A 15,311-nucleotide genomic window follows, 5' to 3' on the forward strand; every position below is an offset into this window, starting at 1 on the left:
TCTCTCTCTCTCTCTCTCTCTCTCTCTCTCTCTCTCTCTCTCTCTCCTTCTTGGCAGAATCTAAAATAATTTGCCCGTGATGACTTTGAACTTCTGATTTTACTGCCCCTACCTTATCATACCATGTTTGATTTAGGTAAGAAAGTAGAAATCAGATGACTTGATGACTGGACACATGTGATGTCATTCACTAAGTTGAGAAATACAGGAAATGATAAAGGTTTAATATTGTGATTGCAGGCCAGTAAGATGACTTAGCAGGTCAGTTGGTGCTTGCTGCTAAGCCCATCCATCAGAGACTGACCCTTGGAAACTATGTGAACCAATTCCCAAGGTTGTCCTCTGACCTCTGGACCGGCACACATATACACAAATAAATGTAATTAAAAGCTTTTAAAAAGAATGCTATTGTAAAATTAAAAAAAAATCCCATTTTGCCATGTAGAATTGCTGGTACCTGCGTGAGCACCATTCGTTGTGAAAGAATAACTTGTGACAGTTATTTTAAATCACCTCCTCCTCCTGTTCTTAAAAGTCAGATTAACAAAATTTTGACATATTCACACCTTTATAAAGTATTTTTTATTTCAAATTCTGTGTATGTGTCTCTGTTTAGGTTTGTACATGTGAGTGCAGGCATCTGTGGAAGCTGATACATTGGATCCCCCTGGAGCTAGAGTTATAGCTGGTTATGAGCCACCCGATGTTTATGTTGGGCATTGAACTTGGGTCTTCTGCAAGAGCAGTATGTACTCGTAACTACTGAGCCATCTTTCCAGCCCTGATGTGTGCACCTTTCCAAGAGAGCATTATTATTGTTATTGTTGTTATATTTTATTGCATCCAGAAATCTACAAATACCAAGATAAATATATACAATTTATCATGTAAGTATGCCACTTCAAGCATCACAGTCATTCTTTTTCAATTGTGGAATACCATACAGAGATATGTTATATATGCAGATAAGCAGTATAAAATACAGTATAGTAAGATGTCTCTTCATTAATACAATTTATAGTTAGCATAATAGATAGTTGGGGGTGTGAGATGGCTCAATAGATAGTTGGGGGTGTGAGATGGCTCAGTGGAAAAGGTGGTACTTGGGCAAGTCTGAGTTTGATCCCTGGAACCTCCATAAAGGAATAAGGACAGAATCAATTTCTCTGACTTCCACATGTGAGTCATAGCAGATGCACACACACACACACACACACACACACACACACACACATGCATTCGTACACACACACATGCATTCGTGCACACACTCACACTCACACACATACACACACATTCACACACCATTATCATCACCATGCACACACATACATGTATACTTATACTAAAATTTAAAAACAGGCAATGATGCTCATATAGGAGATACAGTCACAGGTCTACAAACATTGGCTCTCACACACACACCTCTTGGAGTGATCAGGTGAGAGGGCTTAAAGCAACAGCACTCAAGTAGCGCTGAGCATATTCAGCAGTCAGCTCTCTGTGGTGAAAGGCTGACTCTTGGGCCAGTACTAGAAACATACAAGAGAAGTCCAGAATATCATATGGTGCAAGAAAGTAACCAAAGTACCCCTCAGACACATAAAGAAACAAAATATTCCCTGCACTGGTGAGGTGAGGTACACAAAGGAGCTGACTGAAGAAGCTCCTAATGAACAAAGCCGGAACAATATGAGTTGGATTTTGTTTTTCAATTGTACTAAGTCATCATTTAAAACATAAAACAAAATGCACATGACTCCCTGGTGGTGTAAATGATTGAATAAATCAATAAGAGAGGAAGGATTCCAAAATTTCATGCAGCTGTTCTGTCCTCCAGCATGGATGGTTTAACTCCCTGCTCCTTAAGTGTGGGCTGCGCTCGATGACTTCCTTCCAAGGCTGGCAGAATGGAAAGCAGCTGGGGAAGGGAAAACCACTTTACAGTGGAGAAACCTCAGAAACCTTGCCAAAGCCAGGGCGGCAAGGTCACTTTCAACAAAGAGAAGCACAGGGTATCCCCCTGCTGCGAGTTTCCATCCAAGAAGACAGACCCTCAGCGGAACTATATGAAGTGTCAGATAGATTCCCAACAGCATAACAGCCTGTAAAATACTTGATGAGTTCTCAGATTTGCTAACGTCACTGAAAATGAGAATGTTCCAAGAATGTTCTCATTCAGTCCAGAGGAGCCTGAGAAATAAATGGTGCTGACCAAATGTAATGTGATGTTTGGGTGTGTTTGGTTGGTTGTTTGGTTTTGTTTATTTTTGTTTGTTTGTTTGTTTTTTTGTTTTGTTTTGTTTTTTGTCATTGTTTTGTTTTGTGTTGTGTTTGTTTGTTTTGAGATGGGGTTTCTTTGTGTATCCTTGGCTGTCCTGGAACTCATTATGTAGACCAGATTGGCCTTGAACTCCCAGAGATGCCACTGGCCTCCCAAGTGCTGGACTCAAAGATGTGCACCACAACAAACCAGCTATATGGTATTTTGGATAGGTGCATGGAGCTGAAACACTCTGCTACATAAGAGAATAAGAGATAAAGAAGTCTAAAGGACTAAGTATACATATTGTTGCTGAGTTGGCTCAAGTGCACCATACAGACTTAGGATGTCAATGTAAAGTATATTATAAAAGGGCATATGAGAACTCTGTATGGCCTTTTTTCTTTTAAAGGGAGGGGTCTCACTATGTAGCCTTGGCTGGTCTCTAGAACTAGGTATGTAGACCAGGCTGTCCTCAAATTTACAGAGCTCAGCCTGTCTCTGCCTCTGCCTTCTGAGAGCAATTTGCATGATTGCTTCATGAATCTAACTCTGTTCCTAAATAAACAAAGTATATTTTTAAACATTTTATGTCCACCCAGAACTTGCTTCATGTGACTATTTCCAGAGACGTACTCTATGCTTCTGTGCCTGGATATTCCCATTCACTCCTCCTCATCTCCTCCCACCAGTCCCTTCTTAGCTCTAGCCCAGAATAAGGCTCCTTCCAGGACAGGGCAGTGCAGGGAGGGGGGACTCCAACAGGGAGGTGAGGGGGAGGGGGAGAGGGGGAGGGAAGGGTGTTTTACTGTTCCCTGGACTCCTTCCCTGCTGAATGAGAATCTATTAATAGCTGTGATTCTCACCAAATGTGCGGTCTCTGTTGGACAGTCTTCTATGGTAACACCTGGGTCCTGATGACAGCTCCCTCCCTCCTCTTGCCTTCTCAGATTGACACCACAGACCTCTATTCTCTGACAGCTAACAGCTCCCAGCTCCCTTCCACCACTCCTGAAGGGCGTTGCCTGTGTCTTTTCTTTGACCCTGTCTCCACTTTTGTAAGCAAACCATTGCTTAACTCGAATCTGAATACGCCATCTTTTATGGACTCTGGTTTACATAATACACAAGTATATATTCCCTCTATTTATACAAACATTAGTATTCTGTTCACATTCCTGGCTGGTTTTTTTTTTTTTTCTTTTCACCTCAATCCAGTTGGAGTTTCTTTCTGTCTATACATACTGGTTACCATATTTCTGGGTATAATATTCTTGTAACTTTTGTATAAAAAAATCGAATGGAAAGATGAAGTAGGTGAGGGACCACTAATTCTCAGATGAAGTGATGAGACAGTACTAAACCTTCTCTGAGATAATAGTGAGGTAGGCCGATGCTATTATACCCTGCGTAATTTCACAGTAGTGGAGTGGGCTCTGGAGCTTCACGCTCCAGCTCAGCCAAACTATGGGCAAATTATTACTTAGCATTTCTGTACGTTTCCTCAAATGTAAACTGAGTCTAACAATACCTACCTCAATGCAGTATTTATGCTTGATAACATCTTAATTTCTAAGTCAACTTTTCAAGTCAGACTATACAGGACGATGGGGCATATGACTTGCCTGACTTAACCTGTGGAGACATATTTGGTATAAGGTGCTACTATAACCCCAAGTTAAATCTATTAATTACTTAGGAGGTAATTAAGAATAATTGAAATTTAAAATTTGTCTTTATTTTATGTACATGTATATTTTCCCTGCATGTATGTCTGTGTGTCAAGTATAATTCTCTTCAAAGATCCACCTCCAATGGTGTTCTGAAGACAAACCACTAGACCTCACCCCTTCAAGCACTTCCTAAGAGCATTACCCAAAGCCCAAACTCTGAGGCTTTGGGAGGCAATCAACATCCAAACCTAAATGCTGGACTACTCAAGGACTTGATGCTTACCTGTCTACTCTTTAAATGTCTGTTCCCATGGCTATGTGCATCCAAAGGATACCTAGTTGCCACCTCCAGGTCTGATATATGTGCGTTTCTCTCACCATGGCTCTTAGTTTGTTTTTCCCTATCTCGGGATTTTAGCCTTTCTGCTGCTTTTTCCAGGAGGACTGTCTCCTCGTCTTTCCAATCTCTCTTCAAAAGTCGCCTCCTCAGCAAAAAAAAAAAAAAAAAAAAAAAAAAAAAAAAAGGCGTTCATGCTCGTGCCCCGCCCCCACATACCTTCAACAAGAAATGGAATTCTGTAAGACATTGTTCTGCTTACTTCTCCAATTCAACATCGATATTCAAGAAATGTATATTTTTAAAACATAATAGGATATTACCTTAAGGGCTTTGTTTGGTTGGTTGGCTTTGGTTTTGGTTTTGGTTTTGGTTTTTGAGACAAACTTTCTCTGGGTGGCCCTGGCTGTTCTGAAACTGACTTTGTAGACCAGGTTGGCCTTGAACTCAGAAATCTGCCTTCCTCTGCTTCCTGAATGCTAAGACTAAAGGTGTGCACCACCATGACCTACTCTGAGGTTTTTATGGTTTTGTTTTGATTTGCTTTTGGGTTATGGTTTTTTTAATGACTGGTGTTCACTGCCCTACTAGGATATAAATCTTATGAGAGCATTGACTCTGTCAGACTTGCTCACTGCTGTATACCCAGTACTTACAAACATCTCTCATACAAACAAGGGACTCAATAAATACAAGTGGACGGATGAATGGATGAATGAGTTAATACTCAGAATACTTCAACATTCAATCAGCGCACCACAGCATTTAAGCAACTTTCCCTTGTCTCCTTTCATAACACGCTATAGGATTTATGGTATAAGATTGGCAGCGATAATTATGAGAGTAAAATACAATTTAAAAAACCTGAAAGGGTTATCAAATTGTTTGTTGCAAAAAAAAAATTGTTTGTTGCTTAGAAAAACTATGCCATTGTTTCATGATAGGAAGAGATAAATATAGATTAACTCAAACTCTTAACAAATTTGTATTCATATTAGGGAATCCAAATGTATGGTCTGAGGAATATAGTGAATTATATTGTTATTGACATTAAAAAATATTTTAAGGTTAATGGGCTTAAATCTAAAATTTATAAATTTTATACTTTTATAAATACATTTTATATTTATGTTTAATAGTTAATATATTCTAATATTCAATATAAATAATGTAATTAATATATTTTGGTATTTATGAATTAAATTTTTATAAAACATGCTTACGGAGGTTTTTAAAGTTCTGTCTTTGTCTTTGACTGTGTCTCTGTGTCGTGTGTGTGTGTGTGTGTGTGTGTGTGTGTGTTGTGTGTGTGTGTAAGCCAGAGGGCATCTTTTGGTGTTGTCAAGTGCTATTATTTTATTTTTTGAGTCGAGTCTCTCCCTGCTGGAACTCCAAAGCGGGCTGGTTGGCCGGCCAGTGAACCCCCGTGGATCCTCCTTACACTTAGAGGTGCTTTACAAACTGAGCTATCTTCCAGCTTACCCACGCCTCTATTTTTACTATCATAAGGGGAATATGTTCTTAAGGACTTGTAAGCAGCAGAAGAAAAAATAAACAGGAAACTGAAAACAAGAACAGAACTGTTTGGCTACAAGCCAGGAAGCTCCTCGGAGAGAGGTGGGTCAGAAAAGTTCAAAGTGTTAAGGTCTCTTCTTATATAAAACTGGCAGAATTTAGCATCTATTGGGGGAAAAATCAACAAGAATTAAAAAGCAAAAATTCAGAATTAGACTTGCACTTCCTGGTCACTGTTTCTTCGTGGTTATCTGTTGCTCACCAAGTGCAGTCTGAAAGGTGAGCTGGGATTCCAGTGTACCTGTGACTCACCATGGTTTCCAAATGTGCTCTCTTAAGAGAAATGATTCAACTGAAGTCCATGTTCAATATAGTAAGAGCTATCTATGGTACACCCCAAACATGTTCAAACGTAGACAGTTGTAAGAATCAGAATCAAGATTTCTTTAAATACAGCATTCTTGTCCAGGCATGGTGGCAAACACCCTTAACTTCTAGCACTCAGGAATCTCTTGCTGAGTTTGAGGCCAGCCCCCAGACTGCAGTAACAAGTTCCAAGACAGCCTAGTTCTTGGTGTGATATGGGTTTTCTTAATAATGAATTCTTAATAAACTCTTGAATGAATGAATATAGATCTGACAGTGGGACGGTCTGACACATAATAAGTCTAAGTGGGTTTGTTGTTTTGTTTGTTTTTTTAGGGTTGACTTGCTTGTTTTTGAGACTGGATTCAGGATCTCCTTATATAGCCCAGTTGGCCTGGAACTTTCTAGCAGACCAGGCTGGCCCTGAAAACTCTGACTCTGTTCCCGCCTCGGGGCCTTTGGGATGACAGCAGCATTTCACCTCACCTGTCCCTTAAAATCCTCGATGACTGTGAACTATCACTCACGGTAGCAATATTGCCCTCTGATGTATATTTGGAAGTGTCACATTTACTTCCTTGGGGGAAAACATGGATGTGATTAAATTCTGGGTAAATGAGATACACTCCACTTCTATGTGAAATAGGTGAGACTTGATTTAGAAAGCGATTAATCGGAGGGTGTTTAATGTAACACGACGGGAGATTAGCTGTGTTCAATTCCCACCCTTCTCTGGATTTGTGTTTTATTTTTTCATTCATTTTTACATTGACTTACGTATTTTGTGTGGGGGCATGTGGAGATCATAAGACAACTTGTAGGAGCCAGTTCTTTCTTTTAGGTCCTAAGAATCAAAACTCAAGTTACTGGGCGTTGTAGCAAGTGCCTTTTACCCAGTGAACCAATTTAGCTGGCACACTGTTTAAAAAGGTAGCCAAAGTCAGAGAGTCTGTCTTTTATCTACGAGGAAAGTAATTTCTCTAGTCTTACCAAGTCCTGCCATGCAGATACTATTCTGTCCGTGAATGTTTACTTTTGCTATAGAAAAGATATTTCCTGGAATGGGAAAAGGTCAGTAATCCACTGTTCAGATACATACAGGCCATATGAACAGAGTGATGATTAAGTTCTGAAAACAAAGTTGTATTACACATTTTTCCACTTATTTTTGTGTTGTATGCAAAGTAGCATAGCGTGCTGTTAAAGTTAGTAAGAGAATAACTTGTGAGAGTAGGGCCTGAGAATTGAACTCAGGCTGACAGTCTTGGTGGCAAGCTCCTTTCTTTATTCACTGAACTATCCCAACGGTCCCCAAATTCTTAGAGTTATTAAATTTCTAAGATAGTATACAAACTACTACATTCCATCAATACATCTTCACACATGTACATCATTATAACAACAACGTTCTTAGAGCATGTTTAGTTACTTCTCTGCTTCTTTGACGAAAAGCAATTTAGAAAAGAAACAGTTTACTTTTTGGCTTATGGTTCCAGAGGCTTGAAGTCTGTTAGTGATGGGGAGGCAGGTAGGAGGCCACATAATCACGTCTTAAACTATATAGGCAGCAGCATAGTTTAGAAGTGGGACAAGGTCTCTTTTAACTGTTTTAAAATCTCTCTGTCTCTCTCTGTGTGTCTCTGTCTCTGTCTCTCTGTCTCTCTGTCTCTCTGTCTCTCTGTCTCTCTGTCTCTCTGTCTCTGTGTCTCTGTGTCTGTCTCTGTCTCTCTCTCTCTCTCTCTCTCTCTCTGTGTGTGTGTGTGTGTGTGTGTGTGTGTGCATCTCTTTTTCTGTGTCCCTGTCCTCTCTATGTTCTCTCTCTTCTCTTCTTTCTCGCTTTCTCTTTGTTGGACTACCTGGTCTCAAACTCAAGGACTCAAGTGATTCTCCCATCTCAGCTTCCCAAGTCTCTTGAGACATGCCATCATGCCTGGCTGGTTCTGGACCTCTTTGGGTCAAGTAATCCTTTGAAAATCTGTTGAAAGCTGGTGACTCATTCATCCTTCAGTGTAAGGAAAAAAATAATAAAACAAACCACACATGCTTGCAACATATTGACTAGGGGATTTACAGTAGAGTTCTCCTGAAATTTTTTTTCTGGGAATTTATTAAATCGTCATGGTATGTATTTCCCAAGTGGGTGACTGAAAGTCAGTGTCCAATGGGCACCATGAATGATCTGAAGTTCCAAACCCTTCTGCGCCTATTTTAAACACGAGGTAGTTTCACCCAGATTCATTCCAACAGAATACAAACCAGTAAACATTGGAATTCCCTACTCATCCCTTGCCTTGATTCTTGCTTATCTCAATGTATCGCCTCCTGATTTTCTAGCCAGAGGAGAAGAGATCAAAGAGTCCAAGAGGCATGAGAGAAGAGAAAGGGGCCACCTCTACTCCTGAGCTTGTGAATTAGACACATGCACAAAAGTGAAAAGAATTTGTGTCTAAAGTCAGTGAGTGAACTATAATCTTCACTACATCCACGGACTTTTGAGAATCCGAAAGCTTTATTGCTATGCAAACCACATTAACCTCTATTCCTTCTGCCCACTTAGGGTAAATGCACATGGACCAGGTCTTGGATTCTGACAGCAAAGGAGCCTGGGACCTGGGTGCTCCAACACAGAAGCTGTTTTCCTCTCAGAAAAATGAGTCCCCATTTTTTCTGATCTGTCCCTGATTTCTCTCACAGGCTTAGTAGTAGTTGCAGTAGTAGTTGTGGTATAGGTGAAGATCTGGTGCCCCTGTGAGACGACCATTTAGAGTTACAGCTCTCTGGGTTTAGGAAAGGGAAAGAAAACAGGAGGGGTGGGATTTTTTTTTTTTTTCTGGTGAGATTCGTGGGCAAAAAAAATGCTGTCTGTGTCCTTCCCTTCCACCAAGGTGTCTCTGTTGCTCCCTAAATAAAACGTTCCACCGCTTTGGGTGAACGCTATAAAAGCAGCAGGAAAACTGTCCCGGGGCATTCGGGTCAGGCAGAACTCTGGAGCCCAAACAGGTGAGTTCATCACAGAAGGTGCAGCCGGCTGCACCCCCGCCCTGTCGTAACTCTCTGGGGATGGGACTGGTCAGGCGCCGCCGGCGAGGAGGGCAGGACAGACACCAGAAAAAGCGAGACAAGAGGAAGCTAGGGGTCAGACCGGGAAACTCGCACCTGTCCTTAAATGGGACTGCACTGCCGCAGCCCAGAGTGTACCTGGAGCTGCGCCTCCGATAGAGTTCGAGGAGTACCCGACCCTTTCTGTGTCACACGGGCCCCTGTCCGGTCCAGGGGGAGATTTTCAGAACGCGGACAGCGCCCTGACTGCCTCAGGGAGGCCACCCAGTCCAACACCCAAACCCTCAAAGTGAGTTCACTCCCTGGACATTGGGGATTCCCGGGTATCTGGTGCGGGAGAAGCTGCAGTCCTCAGGTGCTGTCCTGCAGGTGTCTGGCCGTAGGGACAGATTGTTGCCAGCGCCAAGGACCGAAGCCGCTGCCACAGGTGGCACCCGAGGCTACTTCCAGGTGCCCGCTGCAAGCCGTTTGCTCGCTCCAGGTTTCCGAGTGTCTTCCCTTGTCGCGTCCCCTCCAGGCCGGCGGTCCTCGGGTTCGCAGGCCATGGCAGCCCGGGGCGGCAGGTCGGAGCCGCCGCAGCTCGCGGAGTACAGCTGCAGCTACGCGGTGTCGCGGCCGGTGTACAGCGAGCTCACCTTCCAGCAGCAGCGAGAGCGGCGCCTGCCCGAGCGCAGGACGCTGCGGGACAGCCTGGCGCGGAGCTGCAGGTACCGCGGGCAGCTGGCAGGTGCCGGGGGCCACCCGTCCGGGGAAGGAGCGCTCGCCGTCGCCCGGTGCGGTGTACCCGCCGCGCTCGCGCTTTTGGCGCGGGACAAGGGTAGCTCCAGGAATCTGGGGCTGGAATTACTGCAGCTTTGCCTGGAGAAACTTAGTGGAGAAGTGGGAATCTGGTCACTGCTCCTCTCTGTCTCTGTCTCTGTCTCTGTCTCTGTCTCTGTCTCTGTCTCTGTCTCTGTCTCTGTCTCTGTCTCTCTCTCTCTCTCTCTCCCTCCCTCCCTCCCTCCCTCCCTCCCTCCCTCCCCGCATTCTAATGAAACTTGGAGTGTACCTTGGGGTCCAGTGGCTCCCTGCTTCCTTCTTGTGAAGTTAGAGGAAAAAAAAAAAACTGTTAGGAAAGGGGTTCATCTAACAGATGCCGGACAAGTCTGGCCACACCCGAGATCAGGATCACTTTCAGAGACCTGGGATTAAAGCTAAGAGACAGGTGTTCCAAGTGCTTCAGGAGGCAGTGGGATCCCTAGGCAAAACCATCAAGTCCTCAAACCCCAAGAAGCCCCAGAATCAGACACCACAAACTTTAAAAACGTGGCAGACACTCAGCTAATCGCCATATTTTCTTCTTATAAAAATATCTTTATCTCCCGAGTGCTGGGACTAAAGGCATGCACCACCACTGACAATTTTTTGAGATTTTATTATATGCATATAATGTATTTTGTTTGGGGTATTTTCTTTTTAAAGATGTTTTCTTTTTTACCTTTTTTGAGAATTTTGTACAACCACCTCCCGGCTCTCCAGTATGATTTTTTGTTGTTTGTTTGTTTGTTTGTTTTTCAAGACAGGATTTCTCTGTGTAGCCCTGGCTGTCCTGGAACTCACTCTGTAGACCAGGCTGGCCTCCAACTCAGAAACCACCTGCCTCTACCTCCCAAGTGCTGGGATTAAAGGCGAGCGCTACCACTGCCTGGATCCAGTATGATTTTTATAAATCCCACATATTGGACATTTAGTCTGTTACTGTTAGCCTTAGTATCTATAGGGGATCGGTTTTAGGACCCTTCTCCCCCATAGCAAAACCCTCAAATTCCCAAGTCCCTTATATGTAATAGGTGAATGTTTGCATATAACTCATACCTCCTCCTGCATAGTTTTAGCTATCTTTATCTTATTTATAATACTAACACCATCTAACTGTGCTGTTAGCCACTGTCACACTGTAAAGTTTAGGAAACAGGGGTGAGGGACCCTTCATATGTTCACTACATTTTTCTTATTTTTTTTTTTTAATTTTCTGCAACTGGTTGAATCCACATGGCAGTGGCAGATAAAGAGATCTCTCTATATCTCTATCTCTGTCTCTATCTCTATCTCTATCTCTATCTCTATCTCTATCTCTATCTATATATCTAGAGAGAGGGAGGGAGAGAGAGAGAGAATCTCCAAGGACTTAAAATATATAACTATGCCTTATTATCCACATACAATAATCCCTTAATACCAAACTTGTGTTTACCTACCAAAACTTTGCAATTATTCCATAATTATAATGTTTAAAATATCTTTTAAAAGTGGAAGTTCTGTTGGTATTTTTATTTTTATCTGTAGGTTGTTACATTTAAAATTGGTAAGTAACAAGTTACAAAGTATAAATTCATCACACTAGAAGTTTGGTTAAAAAGTGACTCTAAGCTTGTATTGCCAAAATAGTCCTGTGTTTATTTGTCTTAAAGAAGGCAATGCCAGCTTTAGGAGCCTAAAAATTAATCTCACACAGCGACTCCACACTGATCATTTTCTGGCTGGGCCAGAAAGTGAGTTCTTGTGTAGGGATATTTTCTCAGAGGATTAAAAAGGTGGACAAGGGGAGGAGACACTTAATCCTGTGTTTCCTAGAACAGTGAGGAGTTTAAAAGGATAGATACAATTCTTGGCAAAAACATGGCAAGCATTTCTGTCAGTATTTTTCTCATGGAACTCATTGTTTTTCTAACTAGTTATAGAAAAAAAAAGCAGCAGAATTTGGTAAATGACTTTGTGATTTACAACTGGTGATGATGAAAACTGGATCAGACACCCTATTTCCCTGCTCTTTTGACAGTTGCTCAAGAAAGAGAGCCTTTGGTGTGCTGAAGGCTCTCCTGCCCATTCTGGACTGGCTCCCAAAATACCGGGTCAAGGAATGGCTACTCAGTGACATCATCTCTGGAGTTAGCACTGGGCTAGTGGGTACCCTGCAAGGTAAGATGCTGGTGGATCGGTCTCCAGTGATCATAAGTTACTATCTCCCACAAAGGTTCATGACTCCCTTACTCCTCCAACCACGGACCAGTGCTCATTCTCTTAAGGTCTTCAGCTTAGTAAACAGCCACCTGTCTTCTCCTCTTCCATAAAGATATCTTCCTGGGAAACATTGTTGTTTCCTTGGCTGTGTGGCTACAGATTATGGTCCCAAGCTGGAGCTTCCCAAAGTTACTGACCACAGTGCACAGGAAGAAATATGAATTGGGTCGTGATATGCACACACATAGCTAAAGTTTTGTAAAGCAGTACTTCTCATGACAAATAATATGATCTGGAATTCTGTATTCTGTTCTGATGGTTTTTTAAAAACCAACGCTTTCAGCTTCTTAAATTACTTTATTTACATTCCCCACACAGATCTTGATCTGCATCCTGAATGCACTTTAAAGGATAAGAGAGGGAATATCTTAGCCAGTGACAGACATCAGATTTCACAAAGCTTCCAAATTATGACAAGAGCACTCATTTATCTGGTATAATTTACAAGCTATCTAGTGTGTTGTAGACACTAGGTAAACTATCAAGACTTAGATGTGCTGAACTCATAGCCCCAAGGAGACATGAATGCTCAGAGTGCAGTGTGTTAAAGCTGTAGCAAGAGAAATGTCCTCTACTAGGACAGTGTCAATGAGGTGGGTTTTAACCACTCTTACGGGGCCGGAGATGACTTCCTGGAAGTAGAAGGTCAAAGCTGAGTTCTGAAGGTGACATCTGAGTTGGCCAAGTAATGGGAAGTGATGCAGGGTGTGGGAACGTGGAAAGAGAGCTTGAGACTCTTTCAGACACTTGTCACAGAGGTTAGGCAATATTGTGCTTTACACCTGGCTTCGGAGCTCTTCAGTTACTCAGAGCAGGCAGGGCATTCCCACAGAGGAGGAGGAGGCTCTGCAGTCCCAATGTGGAGCCTTGGTTGGACTCAGTGTGCCCTAGATCCCAAAGGTGAAGGGGGGAGTATGTTCTATACTGTACTCTAAAATCTATGACTCGGACATGATGGTGCACGCCTTTGATCCCAGCACTTGGGAAGCAGAGCAGGTGGAGCTCTGAGTTTGAAGTCAGCTTGGTCTACACAGAGAAGCCCTGTCTCAAAAAAAAAAAAAAAAAAAAAAACCAAACATACAAAAAACAAAAACCCAATAAATAATAAATAAATAAACACTGTAAAATAGCAGCACCCCAGGGCTCCAGAGGAACAGGAGCTTTCTCCATCCCATGGCTATTTAGGATCTGCCCAACACATAGTAGGTAGCTCAATCAATATTTAATGAAAAGACTGAGTTTCATTCCTGACAATAAATCATCTTTATACATGAGAAATGTGTTTTTAGAGCCCCAGGTGTTCTCAGTTGTCATAGACAACTGTGTTATAAAGATCTACTTTTACCACTGGGGAATAGAGTTCAGTGGTAGAATGCTTGACTCATGTATAAACACATTTTACCTACTATGTGCTACCTACTATGTGCTGGTCTCTGCTGGACAGACCCTAAATAGCCATGGGATGGAGAAAGCTCCTGTTCCCCAGATGCCATGCATGGGATCCTAGATTTAACTCCCAGTAGGAGGGAAAGAAATACATTTTGCTTAATATGTATCAGATTCATTTCATTTCATTCTTATATGAACTGTAAGATAGGAACCATCATTACAGTCCCTTTAACAAATGAGAAGTTCTTGCCTTGGATCTTCTAGTGGGTGAGTGAGTGCTAGCTTTGGGATTCAGTGATTCATAGCTTGCAACTGTAGCCACCCCCCCCCCCCCATTTTGTTGTTGTTTTCTTGAGACTGGGTTTCTCTGTGTATTCCTGGCTGTCCTGGAACTAGTTTTATAGATCCTCCTGCCTCTGCCTCCTGGGTGCTGAGATTAAAGGTTTGAACCGCCACCACCCAGCTTAGTTCCTCATTATATAAGTAGCCTGTTTTTCAGAAATGAAGCTACAAGGTTATCATTGTTAGGTACATGTCTGGGACGTTAGTTTGGCTCTCTCACACACTCATACTTATCACTCATGCACATAATAACCCTTAATGGCCCAATTCTGTACATCGGGTCTTCAGCTATCACTAACAGGTTCCAGACCTTGTGGAACCTAAGTTCAGTGGTAGACATGAGGCTGTAGCATGATGGGAACTAAGTTGGGAAGAGAGGTCTGTTTTACATACTATGGTAAAAGAAGGCCTAACCCAAGAGGAGAGATTTAGACAGAGCCCAAGGGGTGACTGGGAGCCATGAGATAGCAGAAAGAAAAACACTAGGGAAAGATGCAAAGGCCCTGAGGACAAACAGGGAGGCATAGGAGAATTCTGGTGTGGGGTATGTTTGTGAGATCTGAGATAAGATCAGACAGCACTGGGGTTTTGGGTGAAGCAAAAAGACACTCTCAGGGGCCTGATTACATAATGTCCCCAGTGAACCTCACTGCTTCAGCCCTGAGGATAGGATTCTCACCTTGAGCTAGATCAAGCAGGACTCAGAGAGTGCTGCAAGATATGAAATATATATTCTGCAGCCACAACCCCCATTATGTACTGGTGAAAGCAGATGAAACTCAGGAGGCTCTAAGGTGTTGGTTTAAGCAAATTGGGAACATGACTGTCATTTGTTAAAATGACAAAGACTGGCTGCAGAAGAGCATGTGTCAGGTGAAGAATGAAGACATTCTAGGACATGCTAGGTTGAGATTCTGTGAGATAGCAATTGCTTGTTCCAGGAAAAAAAAAAAAAAAAAAAAAAAAAAAAAAAAAAAAAAGCTGAAGCTGACATTAGGGTAAAGTCAAAGGAGAGAGGTCTGCGCTAGACAAGAGAAAACCTCAAGAAAGGACCATATTGGAACTCATCAGTTAAAGGCCCAGAGCTGGGTGTGGTCCCACTTGTCATCTGAGCTTGCTGAGCATTGCAAATCACCAGCATATTACACTAAAAACATACACTAAAAGAAAAGAACGGGATGCCTGCTGTCGCCGGGGAGAATGGAAAAGAGAAGGCTGACAGGAAAGAGGAAAGGGCAATGAAGAACTGAGCGAGTTTGTCTCACAAAGCTGGAAGGGAAAAAAAGCTAACCAGACGTGGGATCAG

At 42.5% G+C, this 15,311-nt stretch overlaps 1 protein-coding gene across 2 annotated transcripts in view; it reads left to right on the plus strand.

The window, feature by feature from the left end:
- Positions 1-8,859: 8,859 nt before the first annotated feature.
- Positions 8,860-15,311, plus strand: part of Slc26a4 (solute carrier family 26 member 4) — a 40,304-nt gene continuing 33,852 nt past the window's right edge. Inside the window, exons 1-3 of one of the 2 annotated variants that reach the window (XM_034514526.2) lie at positions 8,860-9,154; positions 9,732-9,921; positions 12,033-12,172. In XM_034514526.2, coding sequence (XP_034370417.1) covers positions 9,758-9,921; positions 12,033-12,172 — 304 coding nt within the window. In that variant the 5' untranslated portion in view covers positions 8,860-9,154; positions 9,732-9,757. Of the gene's footprint in view, positions 9,155-9,180; positions 9,922-12,032; positions 12,173-15,311 lie in introns of those variants that run through there. The other variant, XM_076942017.1, reaches the window with a different exon arrangement.

The sequence above is a fragment of the Arvicanthis niloticus genome, chromosome 11, assembly GCF_011762505.2.
Source record: "Arvicanthis niloticus isolate mArvNil1 chromosome 11, mArvNil1.pat.X, whole genome shotgun sequence".
Classification (NCBI taxonomy): Eukaryota; Metazoa; Chordata; class Mammalia; order Rodentia; family Muridae; genus Arvicanthis; species Arvicanthis niloticus.